Source organism: Squalius cephalus (genome assembly GCF_949319135.1).
Source record: "Squalius cephalus genome assembly, chromosome: 8".
Lineage (NCBI taxonomy): Eukaryota > Metazoa > Chordata > Actinopteri > Cypriniformes > Leuciscidae > Squalius > Squalius cephalus.
Window position 1 is genome coordinate 33,791,561 of NC_137129.1, and position 15,737 is coordinate 33,807,297.

Genomic DNA, 15,737 nt, shown 5'->3' on the forward strand with positions numbered 1-15,737 from the left:
TTCTACGTGTGTGCATAAATGTACTGTATATTTAAGGGATAAATTAATTTAAAGGGTTAGTACACCCAAAAAATGACATTTCTGACATTAATTACTCACCCTCATGTCATTCCAAACCTAAAAAAGTTTTTTTTTTGTTTTTTTTTATGAAATCCGAGAGCTTTCTGTCTTTGTTTATTTGTTTCATTATGTAAAATATTATACAATTTTTGAAATATATATTTTACGTTTTCATTAGCAGTAAATTACTTAGATATTTATTTAGTGTACAATAAAAAAAAATGTTTTGTCACTTTGTGGTTTTGTTTGTGGGATTCAAACCCTCCTAAAATTAGAGTAATTTTGTGAATTTTATCCTCCAAATTATATTTTAATATCATACTAGAATTTTTTTTTTTTTTTATCAAAGTAGCATATATTCAGACAAGTAGCTATTTTACCAAGAATGTCATCACATTTTATTGGGGTAAGTTGTCATGTTGTAACTTTCTAAATTAATTAATTTGTCTTTTTAGCCCAAACAATGGTTGGGTATTTTTGCATGTCACCTTTTCCATTCTTAAAGTTTCATTTATTTTATTTACCGTTTAAGTTTAATTGATTGTTTTACTGTTTAAATTTGTCTGAAAATCATATAGCCTGTATATTTAAAATAATATTTCATATTTCAAATCAGTGTGAAACTGCAGGTTCCAAATGTGACAACTTACCCCATACAGTGTGACAGCATATATGGGTTACACAAAAGGTGAACTTATGGACTGTTGAATTATATTTTGCCTCCAGGCCAGGGGTGGAAAACAATGGAAATATATGTGCTTAGTAATTGACTTAAAGTAAACCTAAAAATTCACTAGATAAAGTGTGACACGCGTCCAGGTTCGTGCACAATGTCATGCAGTGGCTTATTGCTCACATCAGGTCTTCAGTAAATTAAATTCAGTGTCTCAAGGTATCATGTTTCGACTACTGTCAATCCTGTAAAGTGCCGAGTATCGTGTTCCTGAGCCCAAGCTTAAGTGAGATGCTTACCTTTGGCGAGCAAGAGGGAGGACGATGAAAATAATTAAAGACACAGCCTTTGATGTATACACAGTCTTTCAACAAACAGGTGGGGAACATGGCCAAATGTGCTGGATCATGTCCTTCAAAGCTCTGTGCGTACTGTGATAATGCTGTGCTGTAGCCACTAATTACATTTTCTTACGTAAATACAACACCATTTTCACACACGTGACCTGAAAATGATCTGCAAAATGATCAAATGTGGATCATCTTTATTGGAAAAATGTAAGTAAAGAAACATAAGCTGTCATAAACTGGTTTAGTTGTTTAGTGTCAATGCAGTTTAAGGCATCTGAGAAACAAAATGAGTTCAGTTGTTTTTAATACTAAAGTTGAGCATTTAAGGACTAGAAACATGGAGATAATACATATGAATTGCACATACATGAGTCTGAGACCACCAGTGAAAATTCTTCAGATTTAAGTGACTTAAAGTTAAGAATGTTTTGAATATTCTATGTATCATTTTAAGTAGCCTACCATTTGTTTGTTTTTAATCACTTATCAAGTTTTTTATTAGCCTATATTTACATTATATGTTTTAGTTTTAGTTTTTAAATCCTGATTTTCAATGAGGTCTCATGACCTAATAATCGTGATATATCTCAATCAGATTATATTCCTGGAATGCAGCATCTGCAGGTCATAATTCACCTCAGATAGTTTATTGAATTGAGATATTTATTATTATTATTCCCAGCATTTTCAAGTAAATTCTTCTTGGTAACCAAGAAATAAACTGGATATGGATAGTAAGATGTAACACCATCAGAGTCATTTGAAATGTGTTTCTTCACATAAGTTTGCATGGATCTGCACTCGATGATGTTTGTGCTCCACTCGTGCTGAGACTGAGGCCTTGGAAGGCACCAAAAAGAGAGTTGTCATTTTTGGTGGCGGTCTTGCTTTTTAGGTTTGCCTTCTGAACCGGTGCCTGAAAAATATACATATACTAAAGGTAAGCCACTATATTCCGCTGTTCCGGCAAATATATGTTTAAAGTGGCGGCACACAGAACACCCGTACCTTTGTGAAGCGGTGTGGACTTCTGTGATGTATCCTCATTGCGGCTCTTTCTGCGTTCTTCTGCGCAACCTTGACTTGCCTTAATTTCCTGTTCAAACATAATATAAACAATACAAATTTTAAAGCTATTGGATTTATACGGACTATTTAAGTGTCTAATAATTGTATACGCTTATTTGTGTACCTTTCCCTGTGCAGTTCTGCCTGGTAAGTCCTTAACCAGGACGAGTCATGTGCTGTCTGACCGTAGCAGCAGGGGGCGCTCTTCCGGCGCACGCTCTTGCCTTTCCGGCTAAATCCATCCTGGTTCCCAGTAAAGCAGCTGGTCATCTGTCGGAGAGGAGCACCCAGAGACTTCTTCACCACGGCGTCCATCTCTTCTTAAGCGGATATCTTTGAGTCTTTATCAAACTCGGTGATACTGAAGTCCAAGAGTTAAAATTAGGCTACGGATATGTCAGTAAGGAAGTGTATTCCAGATATTCCAGTTTCATATGACCCAGTCTAATGAATAAATGTAAGTACAGGCTGGATTAACACCTAGAAAAAAAATCACATAGACCAGTCAGTTTTATAGAAAACAACACTACAAAAAAAAAAAAAAAAAAAAACATTATGGCACTAGAAATATTTATAAAGTGTTTGCATTTTTTTATTGCCTTTATTTATAGACATTAATACACGTTAAAATGTATTTACATAGGCTAGAAAACAGGAATTACTTTATTTTAAATCAGCTTTTGGTGAGCATTGGAGACTTCTTTTAAAAAAAAAAAAATCTACATTTAGGCTACATATACATGTAATAATCACTCATTCTGCTATATTTACAATACACAAATACGCATTTTATTCAAAATCCTTCCTTAGGTCAAATGCACGGAATTTATAAACGAACAATGTAATAAATAATAGCAATTGCTGTATTTTAAAGCAGCTTTTGGTGAGCATTAGAGACTATAAAAAAATAAATTAAAAAAATCTTTGAATATTTACATATACATACATGTACTAATCACTCATTCTACTATATTTACAATACACAAATATGCATTTTTTTCAAAATCCTTCCTTAGGTCAAATGCACAGAATTTATAAACGAACAATGTAATAAATAATAGCCTAAATATACTGCAATAAACTCTTCATTCTTCATGTAGAACATAATGACAGAAAAAACATTCCGCATAAAGGTCCGACATACCTGATGTCAGGTGAAACTCTTCATTTGATGTAAGGAACCTGATGTCCAAGCTCATCTGCTTAGCTTTTCTTGTTGAGCTACATGTTTTTAAACCCAGCTCCCTCCCTGCATTTCTCCCCAGCTAATTCTCTAATGACGTAATTGGTTATAATCACATTAGTGATGGCGAGAGTTTCACAGCCACGTGAGAGAGAAGAAACCACTAATATTTTGCTGCTAATATCAGTTCAACTCATATGTGTAAGCATCAATGTAGTGAAGCTGACCAACTATTGTTTTATTTAAACTTATAGAAAAAGATACCTGTTGACTGATCACTGATCTTAACAGATTAAGGTTAAGATCCTTCATTTCAACAGATGGGAAGGTAGGAGGGAAAACAGATTGAGGAGGTTTACAGACAACAAACGTGTGAATGAAGTCAGTGTTGAAAGAATGACATGACGAAAAGCTTTTTTTAACATCAACAGCTGATACACTATTCAGCCTCAAACAACCTGTTTCTAGTTCATTCTCAATTTGACACTACGGTAAAGTCATTTTTCAGTAATTCAAAATGATTCATGCTTCTCATTAATTATATTATATTATAATGTTTACCTATATGTTATTAGGTAAACATTATTGTTGCTGGTCATAGGTGGAATTTCTAAGTTCACTTTTTTTGCACACTCTTAAGCAAATACTGTATTACGGTTGAATTTTGGGTACATTATAGTCTGTTACTCATTTGACAATAGGTCTGAAATCACTAGATCACTCTTATCAGATTACGTCTGCTCGAGTGATGCTTTCTAAATAAAGCTTGTTGGCTGGTCAGAGAAAAGGTGTTTCTAAAAGAGCTTTCCTGTGATTGTGTACACAATTAGCTGTGATCTTTAAATCTTTTGGCCATGAATGAGGAAAGGAGAATATGTCTTTGCACATGACCTACTTTTGCATATACAGTATATTTTTAGAATCAATGCCATTGTTGCATTATTGCAATGATGGCTTTCCATTTAGTTTAAAACACTGGAGCTAGACTAGCAAAACCTGTTGTAGCAAAAACTGTCCAGAAAGTTAAGAGAAGATATCATCACCCTTCACAAACAAGGAACAGGATACAAAAAGATAGAGAAGACACTAAATGTTCCTAAAGACACCGTTGGAAGCATAGTTCGCAAGTTCAAAGTTACAGGAACAGTGGTTACACTACCTGGATGGGGCTATCAATGGCTATTAGAAAAGGAAGCTATCAACGGCTGCAACCAGATTTCTGAGAAGGCAGGTTCAGAAAAACCCTTGAGTCACTGCAAAAGACCTGCAGCAACACTTGGTGGCAACAGGCACTGAAGTTTCAGCTTGCACAGTAAGGCGTGTACTAAACACATGTGGTTTCCATGCCAGAACTCAAAGACGTACACCATTACTGACCCAAAAGCACAAGAAAAGTGCTCAAAATCCTATAAATAAGCCACAGAAGTTTTGGGATTCTGTTGATTTAGAAGTGTTGGAATTTTTCGGCCCTATGGATCAGCGGTATGTCTGAGGAAGAAGAATGAAGCATATGCTGAAAAGAACACTCTGTCTACAGTTAAGCATGATGGTGTCTCGGTGATGCTCTGGGGCTGCTTTGGATCCTCTGGCACTGGAAACCTGCAGCGTGTGGAAGGCAAGATGGATTTATTGAAGTATCAGGAAATCCTAGGAGAAAACGTTATGCCGTCAGTGAGGAAGCTGAAGCTTGGGCGTCGATGGACCTTCCAACAGGACAATGATCCCAAGCATACCTCAAATTCCACCAAGGCTTGGTTGCAGAAGAAGTCCTGGAAAATTCTACAGTGGCCATCACAGTCACCTGACTTGAACCCCATAGAAAATCTCTGGTGGGATTTGAAGAAGGTGGTTGCAGCACGCAAACCCAAGAATATTACTGAACTGGAGGCCATTGCTCATGAGGAATGGGTTAAGATTCCTCAGAAACGCTGCCAGGTTCTACATCTCGTTTGCAGCAGGTCATGACAGCAAAAGGGTGCTCTACTAAGTACTGAAAATGCTTGCCATGAAGGGGTTGAATAATTTTGATACTGCATAAGTCATTAAAAGTTGCATTTTTAGTTGAATTTGGGGAAACCACTTGAAATATTTATTGTGTTGAGCTATTTCAATTACTTTTAACTTATTGCAACAGCTGACAGTCTGTACATTTTGCCAATAAACCTGATTGTCAATAGGGGTTGAATAATTTTGATTACAACTGTATGTCAAAAAGGTTCTTTAAAATTAAGAGAAATGTCCTAAATTATTGCATAATACTACTTTCATGTTTAACAGGTTATTTCAATTGTTTACAAGCGGTTTAATTAATAAAATTGAAATTCTGTATATGAATCGCTTGCCTGAACCCTTTTAAGGTTCTATATAGAACCTTTTCTTGCAAGCGTGTAGAACAACTACCTCAATTTAGTTGAACAAAGATGTAAAATGGGAAGAGTGAAGGCTCTATTTAAAGAGTTAAAAGATGTGTTTTACTACTATATGACTAGGCAGGTAAAAGATTACATATTCAAAATATTATTCTCAAAAATAAGAGGCATTCTAGAATATATAGTCTTACAAGTTAAGAGTTAAATGTATGCCACATACCCATTGTTAAAAAAAGGGCTGTAGATTCCATGTTTTCTGTCTTTCCTGAGGATGAATATGGCAGAAGACAGTGTTCTATAGCATTAGACTCAGGTTAAAGCACTGCACTAATGCCCAGCTAAGTGCCAAACGTTTAATTCATATCAGCATAGAATATCACATGAACACATACAATCGATATAGAAAATGACTTGACACGAACTTCTTGATTGTAAAAACATTTTGCCTGGAGACCTCACTGTGAAAACATTCACAGCAAGCAAACATACAGGCTCTTTATTCTATAGTCACAACATGTTTATTTGTATTTACACATTTATACAGTCAAATCCATACAAACACATAAAAGGAGACATCCGGTTAACTAAATAAATACTGTAAACGTGTTGGGGGACACAATCACCAGAACACCGCAGCTCTGTTACTTGGTTTGAATTGAACTGAATACAAACAGTGTCGCGATGCATTTTCGATTATCAGATAACGGCTAAAATGCACAAAACGTATTCGCCCGATAAATAATTATATTGTAACAGTGATGCTTGTTTTGTCAGTTCTTTTCTGAAATGGAGTGTTACATTAATGCTTTTTCCCCATCAAACCACTTTCCCTCCGCTTATGACTGTCATTAGCCACAATTGGCTGGAAGAACTGAACTTGGGAGGGTAGATTCACTCAGCGAATCTCTGAAAGTCCAACATGTACAAGCATGTCAGTTGACTGGGATCTTCTAGATACGCCAAGCTCCTCACTTTCTCCTGCTGCACATAGAGCTGTTCTCACATTATGGGAAGATGATTGAGAAATCATATGCTGTGCAACGGCTTCATTCCTCTTGCACTATAAAACTTAAATCAATGTCAGTTCAGCTCCATGTTAACTCTTGGCATGAGAGTCCTTGAGTTTTTTTTTGGCATAAGACAGTGACGTTGGTTGAAGATGAATATTGTCACCGACTGATGTCGCGGTTTCCCTCCCAGCTCTTTCCGGCGTTCTGGTCAGCGCCGCTGACGGTGCTCTGAAAGAAAGGATGCCTCAGGGCCGCAGCGAGAGAAAGACGCTTCGTCGGCTCATACTCCAGCATGGCTTCGATCAGATCGAACAGCTGGTGATGCTCTTCAGCTTCAGATAGAACATATCTCTGAGAGAGAGAGAGAAAGAGTAAGGGAGGATGAAGATGATACATTAACATATGACCACCCATATTTACATAAAATTCAAAAATAAATGTATCCACTATATTCAATTGCAGGCACAAAATATGAAGCCTATAAAACAGTGTTACTTACCCGTAAAGGTTTGCAGTTTTCTCTGACGTATCTTCCTGCTGAAGAGTTCTCGTCCCAGTCCAGGCGTCCTCGATAAAAGTATTTCTGTTTCCTGTGTGGTGAAGAATTGATCATTTCAGTTGCACAACAAGCATGAGTGACATGGAAACTATTCAAAGACTTAAGAAAATCCCAGTTAATAGTGTTAAAAACTTACCTAGTCTTACGAATCATACGGGAAGGAACAGGGCCCAAAATTCTCTCCATCATGGCTAAATGCTCCCGATTATCATGAGTCTGAGAGTCAGATAAAAATAAAATAAAAAAAAGAATAAAATTAGGATTGATGAAAATTACTTAGTTGATGATAGACTCTTTAGCAACATGTTTTTGCCGGGTTTTTACAATGCAGGTCAACATATGTTCCTATACAGTGAGCTGTGTGTGCATGAGAAAGAGAGAGCATTAGTGAGCGCATCTGAGGTCAAAGGCTAAACAACAGGTGTTTGGCTACAGCATGCGTGCATGGACACCTGTGACCCTTTGGTCAGATTCTACCTGATCTTAAGCTGCTTAGTGAACACATATATAAACATGAGTGGCTGTGTAGACCTGCTGTCATGACTCGTGAAAAGTGGTACAAAAAGGAAGTAGACTTTGTACCTGGAAGAGAGTAAAGCCGAGGTAGTACTCGAAGAGGATGCAGCCTATACTCCACACGTCACACGGCTGACTCCAGCCCAATTCTGCAAGGCAAAACAACTTGGTCTATTTTGGGCAATAGTCCTCTAGTGGTGACATCATGTTACTGCATCATAACCTTGCAGGACACTGTACAGTATCAGTCAGAAGCACGTGTGCAAATCGTTTAGGTTAGTGATCCTCAACCAGGGGTCCTCATTAAACTTTTAAGGGGGCCTCAAGATGACTTCAAATTATTTAAAATAAGACAATTGCCACTCACATCAAATTCAAAGCACTGATCTGAACAGCCACTGGCTCTGCACCCCAATACCTAAACTCACTGTTTTCACTGTATTTTGAGACTTTCTAATACATTTAAAAATCTTACCAACCCCAAACCTTTGAACAGTAGTCCACATATAAATAACAGTACCCGTTTACTCTTTTATAATAACTGCAAAGCAACATGCAGGATATTTCATAACAGATTAAGGTTGGGTATCAGCTTTCATGGCAACCAATCTTACGTTGGACGATTCCCTGCAGTCTGCTGAATGAAGTCACTGACTAATTAAATTCCTTGTGGTGGAAAAGAAGAAGCTAATCTGCTGTTGCTGCAGCGATTAACCCATTCTAGTCCTGTGCCATAACTGGTCTCGCTTCATGCCAACAACAAAAGTTATTCAAGTTCAAATTCAGGATAATGTGTACTATGTGTCAGTCATACATGAGGCGTGATTGTTTTTACCTAGAATAACTTCAGGTGCTCTGTAATGCCTGGTAGAAACGATGGTGCTGTGGTGCTCGTGGTCAAATGTAGCGCTGCCGAAATCCACCACCCTCACTGCTGTGCTCTTCACAGTGCGCTCGTCTCGCTTCTACCTCGGAGAGAAGGGGGTTCATTAATATGCGTTTCCTTTAATGGCTATTTTTCAATAGCTAATGATGATATGTTAACATGCACACAAAAAATATTGGTTTAGTTCAAAGCCCTTTCATTACCTTCTCCACATTGTATGTGATTGTGAAGTCCGAGTTGACAAAGAGAATGTTCTCTGGTTTCAGATCTGTGTGGGTCAGTTTGTTTTCATGCAAGTCTGCAGAGGAGGAGAAACAGACCACAATACTATGAACTGCAGAACTGGCCATTTAATACAAGCCAAATGGAGTCCAACCATATTTTGTGAAAAAACACTGAATGTCTACTTACATTTGACAGCCAGGCAGACCTGGTAAGCCATATGACGCACTTGGCTGATGGAGTAGGGCAGGTAATTGTTTTCTTTGAGGAAATCAAAAGTACTGAGAGCCAAGAGCTCAAAACTAATACACATATGGCCATGATAGTCGAACCAGTCAAACATCTGCACACACAAACTAAGGAATTGAGAAAGAGAGAAAAGTACACAGGTTAAAAAGTGGAATTTTGTAAGCAAGTCATCCAAGTTGTCTTTGGTCTATTTTAAGGTAAATTTGCACTTAGATGTTTAAGTACTCCATACACAATTCCTCAAATTGTGCTAATTTCGTAAAATTTCTCTTGCCAACTCACTTCTTATTCTCAGGATCCTTTTCATTGATTCTTTCCAGGACGTTTATCTCCAGCCGGGCAGCCTCTTTGTATTTTTCCACATTTTTGATGATTTTCAGAGCAACATGTGCTCCACCCCTTAACCAAGCAGAAGAGCATTAGTTTAAACATTGCAATGTTCTCTTATCTGTCAGATAGCTCTCTAACTGCATACATGTTTTCAACCCTGCAATCAAATTCATTTTCCAGTAGGATTTGCACCTGCCCACACTGCCAAAATAACCAAAACCTGGTTCAATGACCATGGTATCACTGTGTAATTACTGTGTGATTTCATGTAATATTCTAATTTTTTGAAATCCTGTTTTCGTGGGTTTTATGAGCTGGAAGCCCAAATTATGTACAAATAAACAACTAAATACTTGAAATCGTTTAAGTTGTGGGCCCTGAATCTATAATCTATGGAAGTTTAACGTTTTGAATGGAATTATGGAAATAAATAAACTTTTCATGATATTCTAATTTTTTGGAAAGGGTCTGTATATTTATGGGTCTATCCACGTTAGTGAGCACAGCCATTTTAACCTTGAAGGCTCCCGGTGTCAGCCACACGAAAACGGTCTGTTATGCTGCTTGATACCGCAAACTGGTATTCATATTATTTTAACTGATCATAATCAAACACACTGGTTTGTTGAGCAAATAGTTTTACCATTTACTGCACTTTGTTATTCCTAATCTGAAGTCACAAGAAATAGCTTACTTCTGCATTGAAAAATTAGATGGATAGTATTTAGATTTCTTGTCTGTTGTTTGTAGGGAGAAAACCAGTAAAACTGACAAATTGCAAAAACGCTGCTTATAAATCAATAAAAGCTATAGACCACTGGTGAGAGCTGGGATGAATATTTCAGGGTTCCTTCACATTTTGCAATTTTAAAAATTCCATACTTTTCCAGACTCAAATTTCCAAACCTCTGTAGATTTTCAGACCATTTTTACCATAAATGGTTCATACTGCATTATTTTCAGCTTTATATTTGGTATATAGTAGTCATCTGTAAATATTTAAATTTTCTCAGGGTTTTTTTCATTGATTTTCTCAAAGTGGCAAAATACAGAGCACCTAAAACAAAAAAAATACATATACATACTTTTGCATTCACACAAGAAACTATTTTTGTGCCCTTATTCACATGCGCACTGAAAATGTGTGTCCTTACGCAATACAATTTCTAGTTTTATATATACTATAAGCTATTTCTTTTATGTGTCACTGCCATCTTACTATGAAAAAAATAAGAGCATGGATGCACATGAATTAATAGATCTATTTGCTCAAAATTGGACTTTCCTTAGGGTAGTAACTCTAATAATCAAGGCCTAATGTTCAATTTAAGGCATTCTCTGTGGCGGCGGAGAAACCATGACACAAAATGGGCTTATGGCACAATATGGCTGTGTGCATTGTCCTATTTGCCAAGTTCAAGGGTCTATAAAATAGAGTGGTACTATAAAAAAAATTTCACCCTATTTCAAGGCCTTAGGTCTGCTTTAACGCATACTCTGTGGAGGCCAAGAAACCACACAGCGAAATGGGCTGAAGGCACAATAGGTGGCTCAGTGTGCATTGTCCTATATGCAAAGTTAAGTGGTTTCTTGTGCGCACACAAAAGTCTGTATATTTTTTTCTTTTTGCAAAGGTCTTTTTAGAGGCTCTGTAATACGGTCCTGAATACAATCTTGAAAACAAACTCAAAACACTTATAACCTGGATTTTTGTAAATGAAAAAGCACATTGAATTTATTCAGTCGTGTTTGACAATCACTAAAGAATCACTAAACAGCTGCCTCCATAAAATTCTTAATTTTCTTACTGTCTGGAATAATCACACACTGCATTTTTACCTACCAGAGCAAATATTTTTCAGCCCAACAACTAGACAGACAAAGAAACACATTTTGTTTGAAGTTCACACACCATGTTGGTTTTGTAATATAGCAGCTGATTGGTCGCTAAGCGACGACGCTCACCTGCGATGATCAATACATTGCATCACCCTCCCGAAGGTGCCCTCGCCCAAAGTGCTGACAATCTCATCTAAGAGACAAATAGAGGGAAAAAGACGTAGAGAAAAGGGGAGGGGGAGATGTAAAGAGCTTAATTAGACAGCGCATTTAAAGAGAAAATCCTAAACAAGTTTCCTAGAATCACATTTTTAATCTTAACTGTGACTATCTATTCAGGTTAACCTAAAAAAAAAAAAAAAAATACGACAAGCATCACTACGCACACTCTCGATGAAAGGAATAAAGCATGTTTTTCTCAACAACAAAAATAGTCTGCATTTGTTTAAAAAAGAAAAAACGCAAAGAAACAGACTTTGCGTAGGTCCGACGCAGAAGGACCCCTAATAAATATGTTTAATTGAGGGATACGTTTAAACAACGGGACTGCTTTAAGCTAATTCGAAAACTAAAACGACTGCATTTACTTTAAAAAAGTACCTATGGAAATATTCTGCATGTCACAGCAATCAATTCTTTAAATCGAAATGATTGACAGCATATGATGTAGGGGTAAATGTGAATCTTGATGTAGCCAAATGCTTCAACAAGACCAGAATAATATGGGACTAGGAAAAAAAGCTAAATCTGGGAACCTGGCAGTCAAGAATTAAAAAGGATCATAATACTTCTACACAGCAATACAAACACCCCATCCCCACTGAAAAGAATAAAAAAAAGGAGCTACTAAAGACATGTTCGACATGCCTTCCCTCTTGCCTGTTCCGGCAAAAGGGGAGAACATTCTATGACAGCATCATCATCACCACCAATCATGATCATGATCATGACCTCCTGCCCTCCCCTGTGTGTGTGCTGGTACTGATAGGGAGAAAGGTTACGATATAGGAGTAGAGGAGTAGTAGTAGTGGCAGTGTGTACATCTCTCTTGCAGGACGTCGCCACTCCGACAGATCAGGTGACCCTCCTCGTCGTCCCTCACACACAGTGCCCGTGTCCCGCTGTCACTCCGCTGCTTCGGCCCCGGCCAGGGTCACAGGTCAGAGATCACGCCACGACCGCAGAGGGAGGAGGGGAGGTGGGCGGAGCGGGGAGAGTGGAGGGGGGCAGCCGTAGCCACGGCGACGAAGATGAGCAGTGTTGTAGTTGTTGTAGGTAGGTTTGGTGGTCATGGGGCGAATCGTATGACACCACGTGAGGAGATATATATAACGATAGGGATATAGTGCAAGGGATCAAGTCAAAGATAACATTTTACCCCTCCCTTCTTGCTTGCTTTCAAACTCCCCCTCATCCCTCTGCCTAGCAACCCTGACAAAAAGTCACAAAAAGCAACCTGCATCAACATTTACTCATAGAAGAGCACATGAGTGAAGGCATTGCTAATTCACAACATGACAAAAGAAACAGGTTGCTCGACTGGGAGACTGGAAATAAAATTAAAAAGAGCTGAAGTTATGGAGCAACTTTACATGTTTTCATAAAAAACAGTGAAAGAGTTATATAGGCGTGTAGATAGAGCAAGATAAAGAATGGATGAGAGTTATGAGATATTACAGAGGCTTTCCCAACAAACACATTTACTACTTAATGTTTACATTAATGACTACTGTATTGAGTCTCGCTATAATGTTACAGTTAGGCCAATTCGATTATAAACACTGAAAGCCAAGACTTAGGCTATCACTATTAAAAAGACAAAATGTCAACAAAAAGAACATAAAACAAAAGAGTTCATACTTACCAAATCCTGGGGCTGTGGAAAAGAAAAGCGTTATGGAGAAAGAGAGACAGGAGCGTGTAGAGGTAGAGAGAGAAGAAGGGATTTGGGGGTGGGAAAGAGCAGGCTCGGGTATTGAAGTACTCACCGAGGAGGATGGGCTATAGGACCTGGTTCTACGCCGCCTTCGTTTGTGCTTACGCCTGCTGCCTTTCCTCCGGTACGAGTCCTCGCGGTCCCGATCGCGGCCCCGTCGGTAGTCGTAGCTGGGCGAGGCGTCGCGGGAGAAGTAGTTGCTCGGCGTCCCGTGTTCCCTGTCGCGATCCCTGTCCCGTTCCCGGCTGTGGTCCAGGCGCCGATGGCTCTCGCCGTAGTGTCTGTCGTACGGCCTGCGGTCTGAAGAACGGTTGTCGTAGCTGGGAAGAAGATGAGCGCGTTATACCGTACAATCACTTACAGAAATAAGGATTATTTCAAGTTACCATTGCTTACTTCCTGGTATTGAATTAATATTCATTTCTCAGAGCAAAACATGTGATATTAATATTGCAGCCTGCACTGCAAACTGTGCTGAAGATATGTGCCATCAAAGTCAGGCAACAAAACCGGTAATCACCCATTAAAACATGCAGAAATATTTCTTTCTATTAAGAAATGTGTTTTGTTGAGGAAAAAAGAATGGAAAAGTGTAAAGAATTCAAAAAGAAAAATGTTTGTCAAGTTCTGACAATAAAAAATTGTTTAAAACCACAATCAACAGCCTGGTCACGAAAGTGCAGACTCGTAGGAAGGCCGCGAGTGTTTAGGGTGCCATTTCAGACAGAGCCTATATATTGACATATTTATAAAAGGAAATAGTACTAATATAATATTTCACTGATTTTTTTCAGTGCTTTCATTACTACACAACGATCATACCTCCTGGATCGGGCATAGCCGGCCTCCTGCCTGTGTCCTCTCCCTCTCCTCTCACGTTCACTGCTGGAGGAGAATGTCGGTGAGCGCCGATGCCGAGGTTTTCTCCCTCGCTCTCTGTCTCTGTCCCGATAACGATCTTGGTAGCTGCTGTGGCTGGCCCTCTCCGAGGACGGGTACCGTCTGGAGTGTGGCATCTGCTCAAGATATAACATAACAATTATTAAGATAAATAAGAAAAAAAAAAAGGTAAGTGCTTCACTAATCTTGTGACTTTTGGGAGTCAACTGACAAGTCAAATGACTGTGTCTGTATGTTGGCAGTTTAGAGAGGCAGGTCTAGAATGGGTGTTAAAACATTTAGAGAACAGACAGATAATTATTTTAAATATGACGAAGGTTGATTTTAATTTTAATTTAACTGATAAAACATTGCCACATTATTTTCTTTTGGTTGTTGACACACATAGACACAGTAATAAACACTAAAGACCAATAAGGTCTGCATGGAAAACACAAAACAAATATAAATTTAAATATTATCAAGGGTAACATACAGGCCTGTTTTTTTTTTGGTTAAATATTATCCTAGTATTTTTCATAAAACATATGAACATATGTAAACATACAAATCGTATGAGGCTTTAGAAATATTAATTTATCAAAGAAATAAGAATTAAATTAAATTTATTCGAGAGCATTTATAATCTGGAAAAAAGTAAACTGGAATTTGAAATACGTTCTTAGAGAAATTACTATATCCACTATACTATACCCAAACTATATCAAGAGCCAGAGTTATTCGAGCCAATTTCTATATTTAGCAGAGAAACCGCAGACCAAGCTGTAACAAACAACATATAAGAAAAATACTCATTAACTCGAAATAAACTATAGGGATTAATGTGATCAGATGTTTATTATGCATTATAACAAGAAAAAATGACATATTTGCAGCAACGTAACGTTATAGTTAACGTTAGGCTAACCAACTAGCTAAAGTTATTTTAATTCCCATTTCTTTTGTAGCGTAACGTCAAGGAAGTAAATTAATAATCATCTCTAATGTTAAACTAAAATTCGTGCGGTAATGTCGATACTTGACATGGTGTCGTAACTTTTGAAAACGGAAGATAAATAGGCTAGCTGCTAATGTTTTTTTTTTTCTTCTTCTAGCTGGATAGCTTCTTTACGCGTCGACGGCCATTTTGAGATCTTCTAATCTTCAACTGGCCATTTCTCAAATGTTCGTTCTTGTTCTTTTCGGCTGAGATAGAAGCTAAACGTGGCAGACAGTAACATTATGTATTGTACTCACCGTTTTAGCAGCCAGCCCTGTCCGTTTATCCCACAGAAAATCCGTGTTGACGCTTCGGCTAAATTTTCTCACTCAAGACCAAATAAACAGTGTAGAAAAAAACTACTTCCGGTCCCTCCTCCCAAAAGCTTCTTGTTTATACCACGCGCGCGGGACATTTGCACATTCAATGTGAACAGTGCGCCATTTATTCCATAATGATAACCCTCAAAAGTGTGCCATATGTTACCCAAAGTTTATTTACCCAAACATAGTTACTACATAGCCACCAGTGTCTTCACAAAGAGAAAAAATATATATAAAACGTTAAAAAGGTACTTGTATTTGAAGGAGACTAAATTGTAGTAATTT

General features: G+C 37.8%; 2 protein-coding genes across 5 annotated transcripts; both read right to left on the reverse strand.

Annotated features, from left to right (window-relative positions):
- Window positions 1-148: 148 nt before the first annotated feature.
- On the reverse strand, window positions 149-3,628 carry LOC307162524 (uncharacterized protein). 3 transcript variants are annotated; one of them, XM_079877898.1, is made up of 4 exons: window positions 3,296-3,578; window positions 2,276-2,631; window positions 2,092-2,179; window positions 149-1,999 (listed from the first exon to the last, which is right to left on the reverse strand). In XM_079877898.1, exons 2-4 carry the CDS (start codon window positions 2,464-2,466, stop codon window positions 1,859-1,861), a joined length of 420 nt encoding a protein of 139 aa, XP_079734024.1. In that variant the 5' UTR covers window positions 2,467-2,631; window positions 3,296-3,578; the 3' UTR covers window positions 149-1,858. The 3 variants fall into 3 exon arrangements, with proteins under 3 accessions (XP_079734024.1, XP_079734025.1, XP_079734026.1); XM_079877899.1 differs by having other exon boundaries at window positions 1,247-1,999; window positions 2,276-2,595; window positions 3,296-3,628; XM_079877900.1 differs by having other exon boundaries at window positions 1,247-1,999; window positions 2,276-2,512; window positions 3,296-3,356.
- A 2,937-nt stretch (window positions 3,629-6,565) lies between these two features.
- On the reverse strand, window positions 6,566-15,501 carry clk2a (CDC-like kinase 2a). 2 transcript variants are annotated; one of them, XM_079878727.1, is made up of 13 exons: window positions 15,387-15,501; window positions 14,073-14,266; window positions 13,303-13,570; window positions 12,356-12,446; window positions 11,441-11,507; window positions 9,428-9,544; window positions 9,086-9,252; window positions 8,878-8,972; window positions 8,624-8,753; window positions 7,855-7,937; window positions 7,409-7,488; window positions 7,213-7,303; window positions 6,566-7,064 (listed from the first exon to the last, which is right to left on the reverse strand). In XM_079878727.1, the coding sequence occupies exons 2-13, from the start codon at window positions 14,264-14,266 to the stop codon at window positions 6,873-6,875; spliced, it is 1,575 nt and encodes a 524-aa protein (XP_079734853.1). In that variant the 5' UTR covers window positions 15,387-15,501; the 3' UTR covers window positions 6,566-6,872. The 2 variants fall into 2 exon arrangements, with proteins under 2 accessions (XP_079734853.1, XP_079734854.1); XM_079878728.1 differs by lacking the exon at window positions 12,356-12,446 and having other exon boundaries at window positions 15,387-15,496.
- Between the last annotated feature and the right edge of the window lie 236 nt (window positions 15,502-15,737).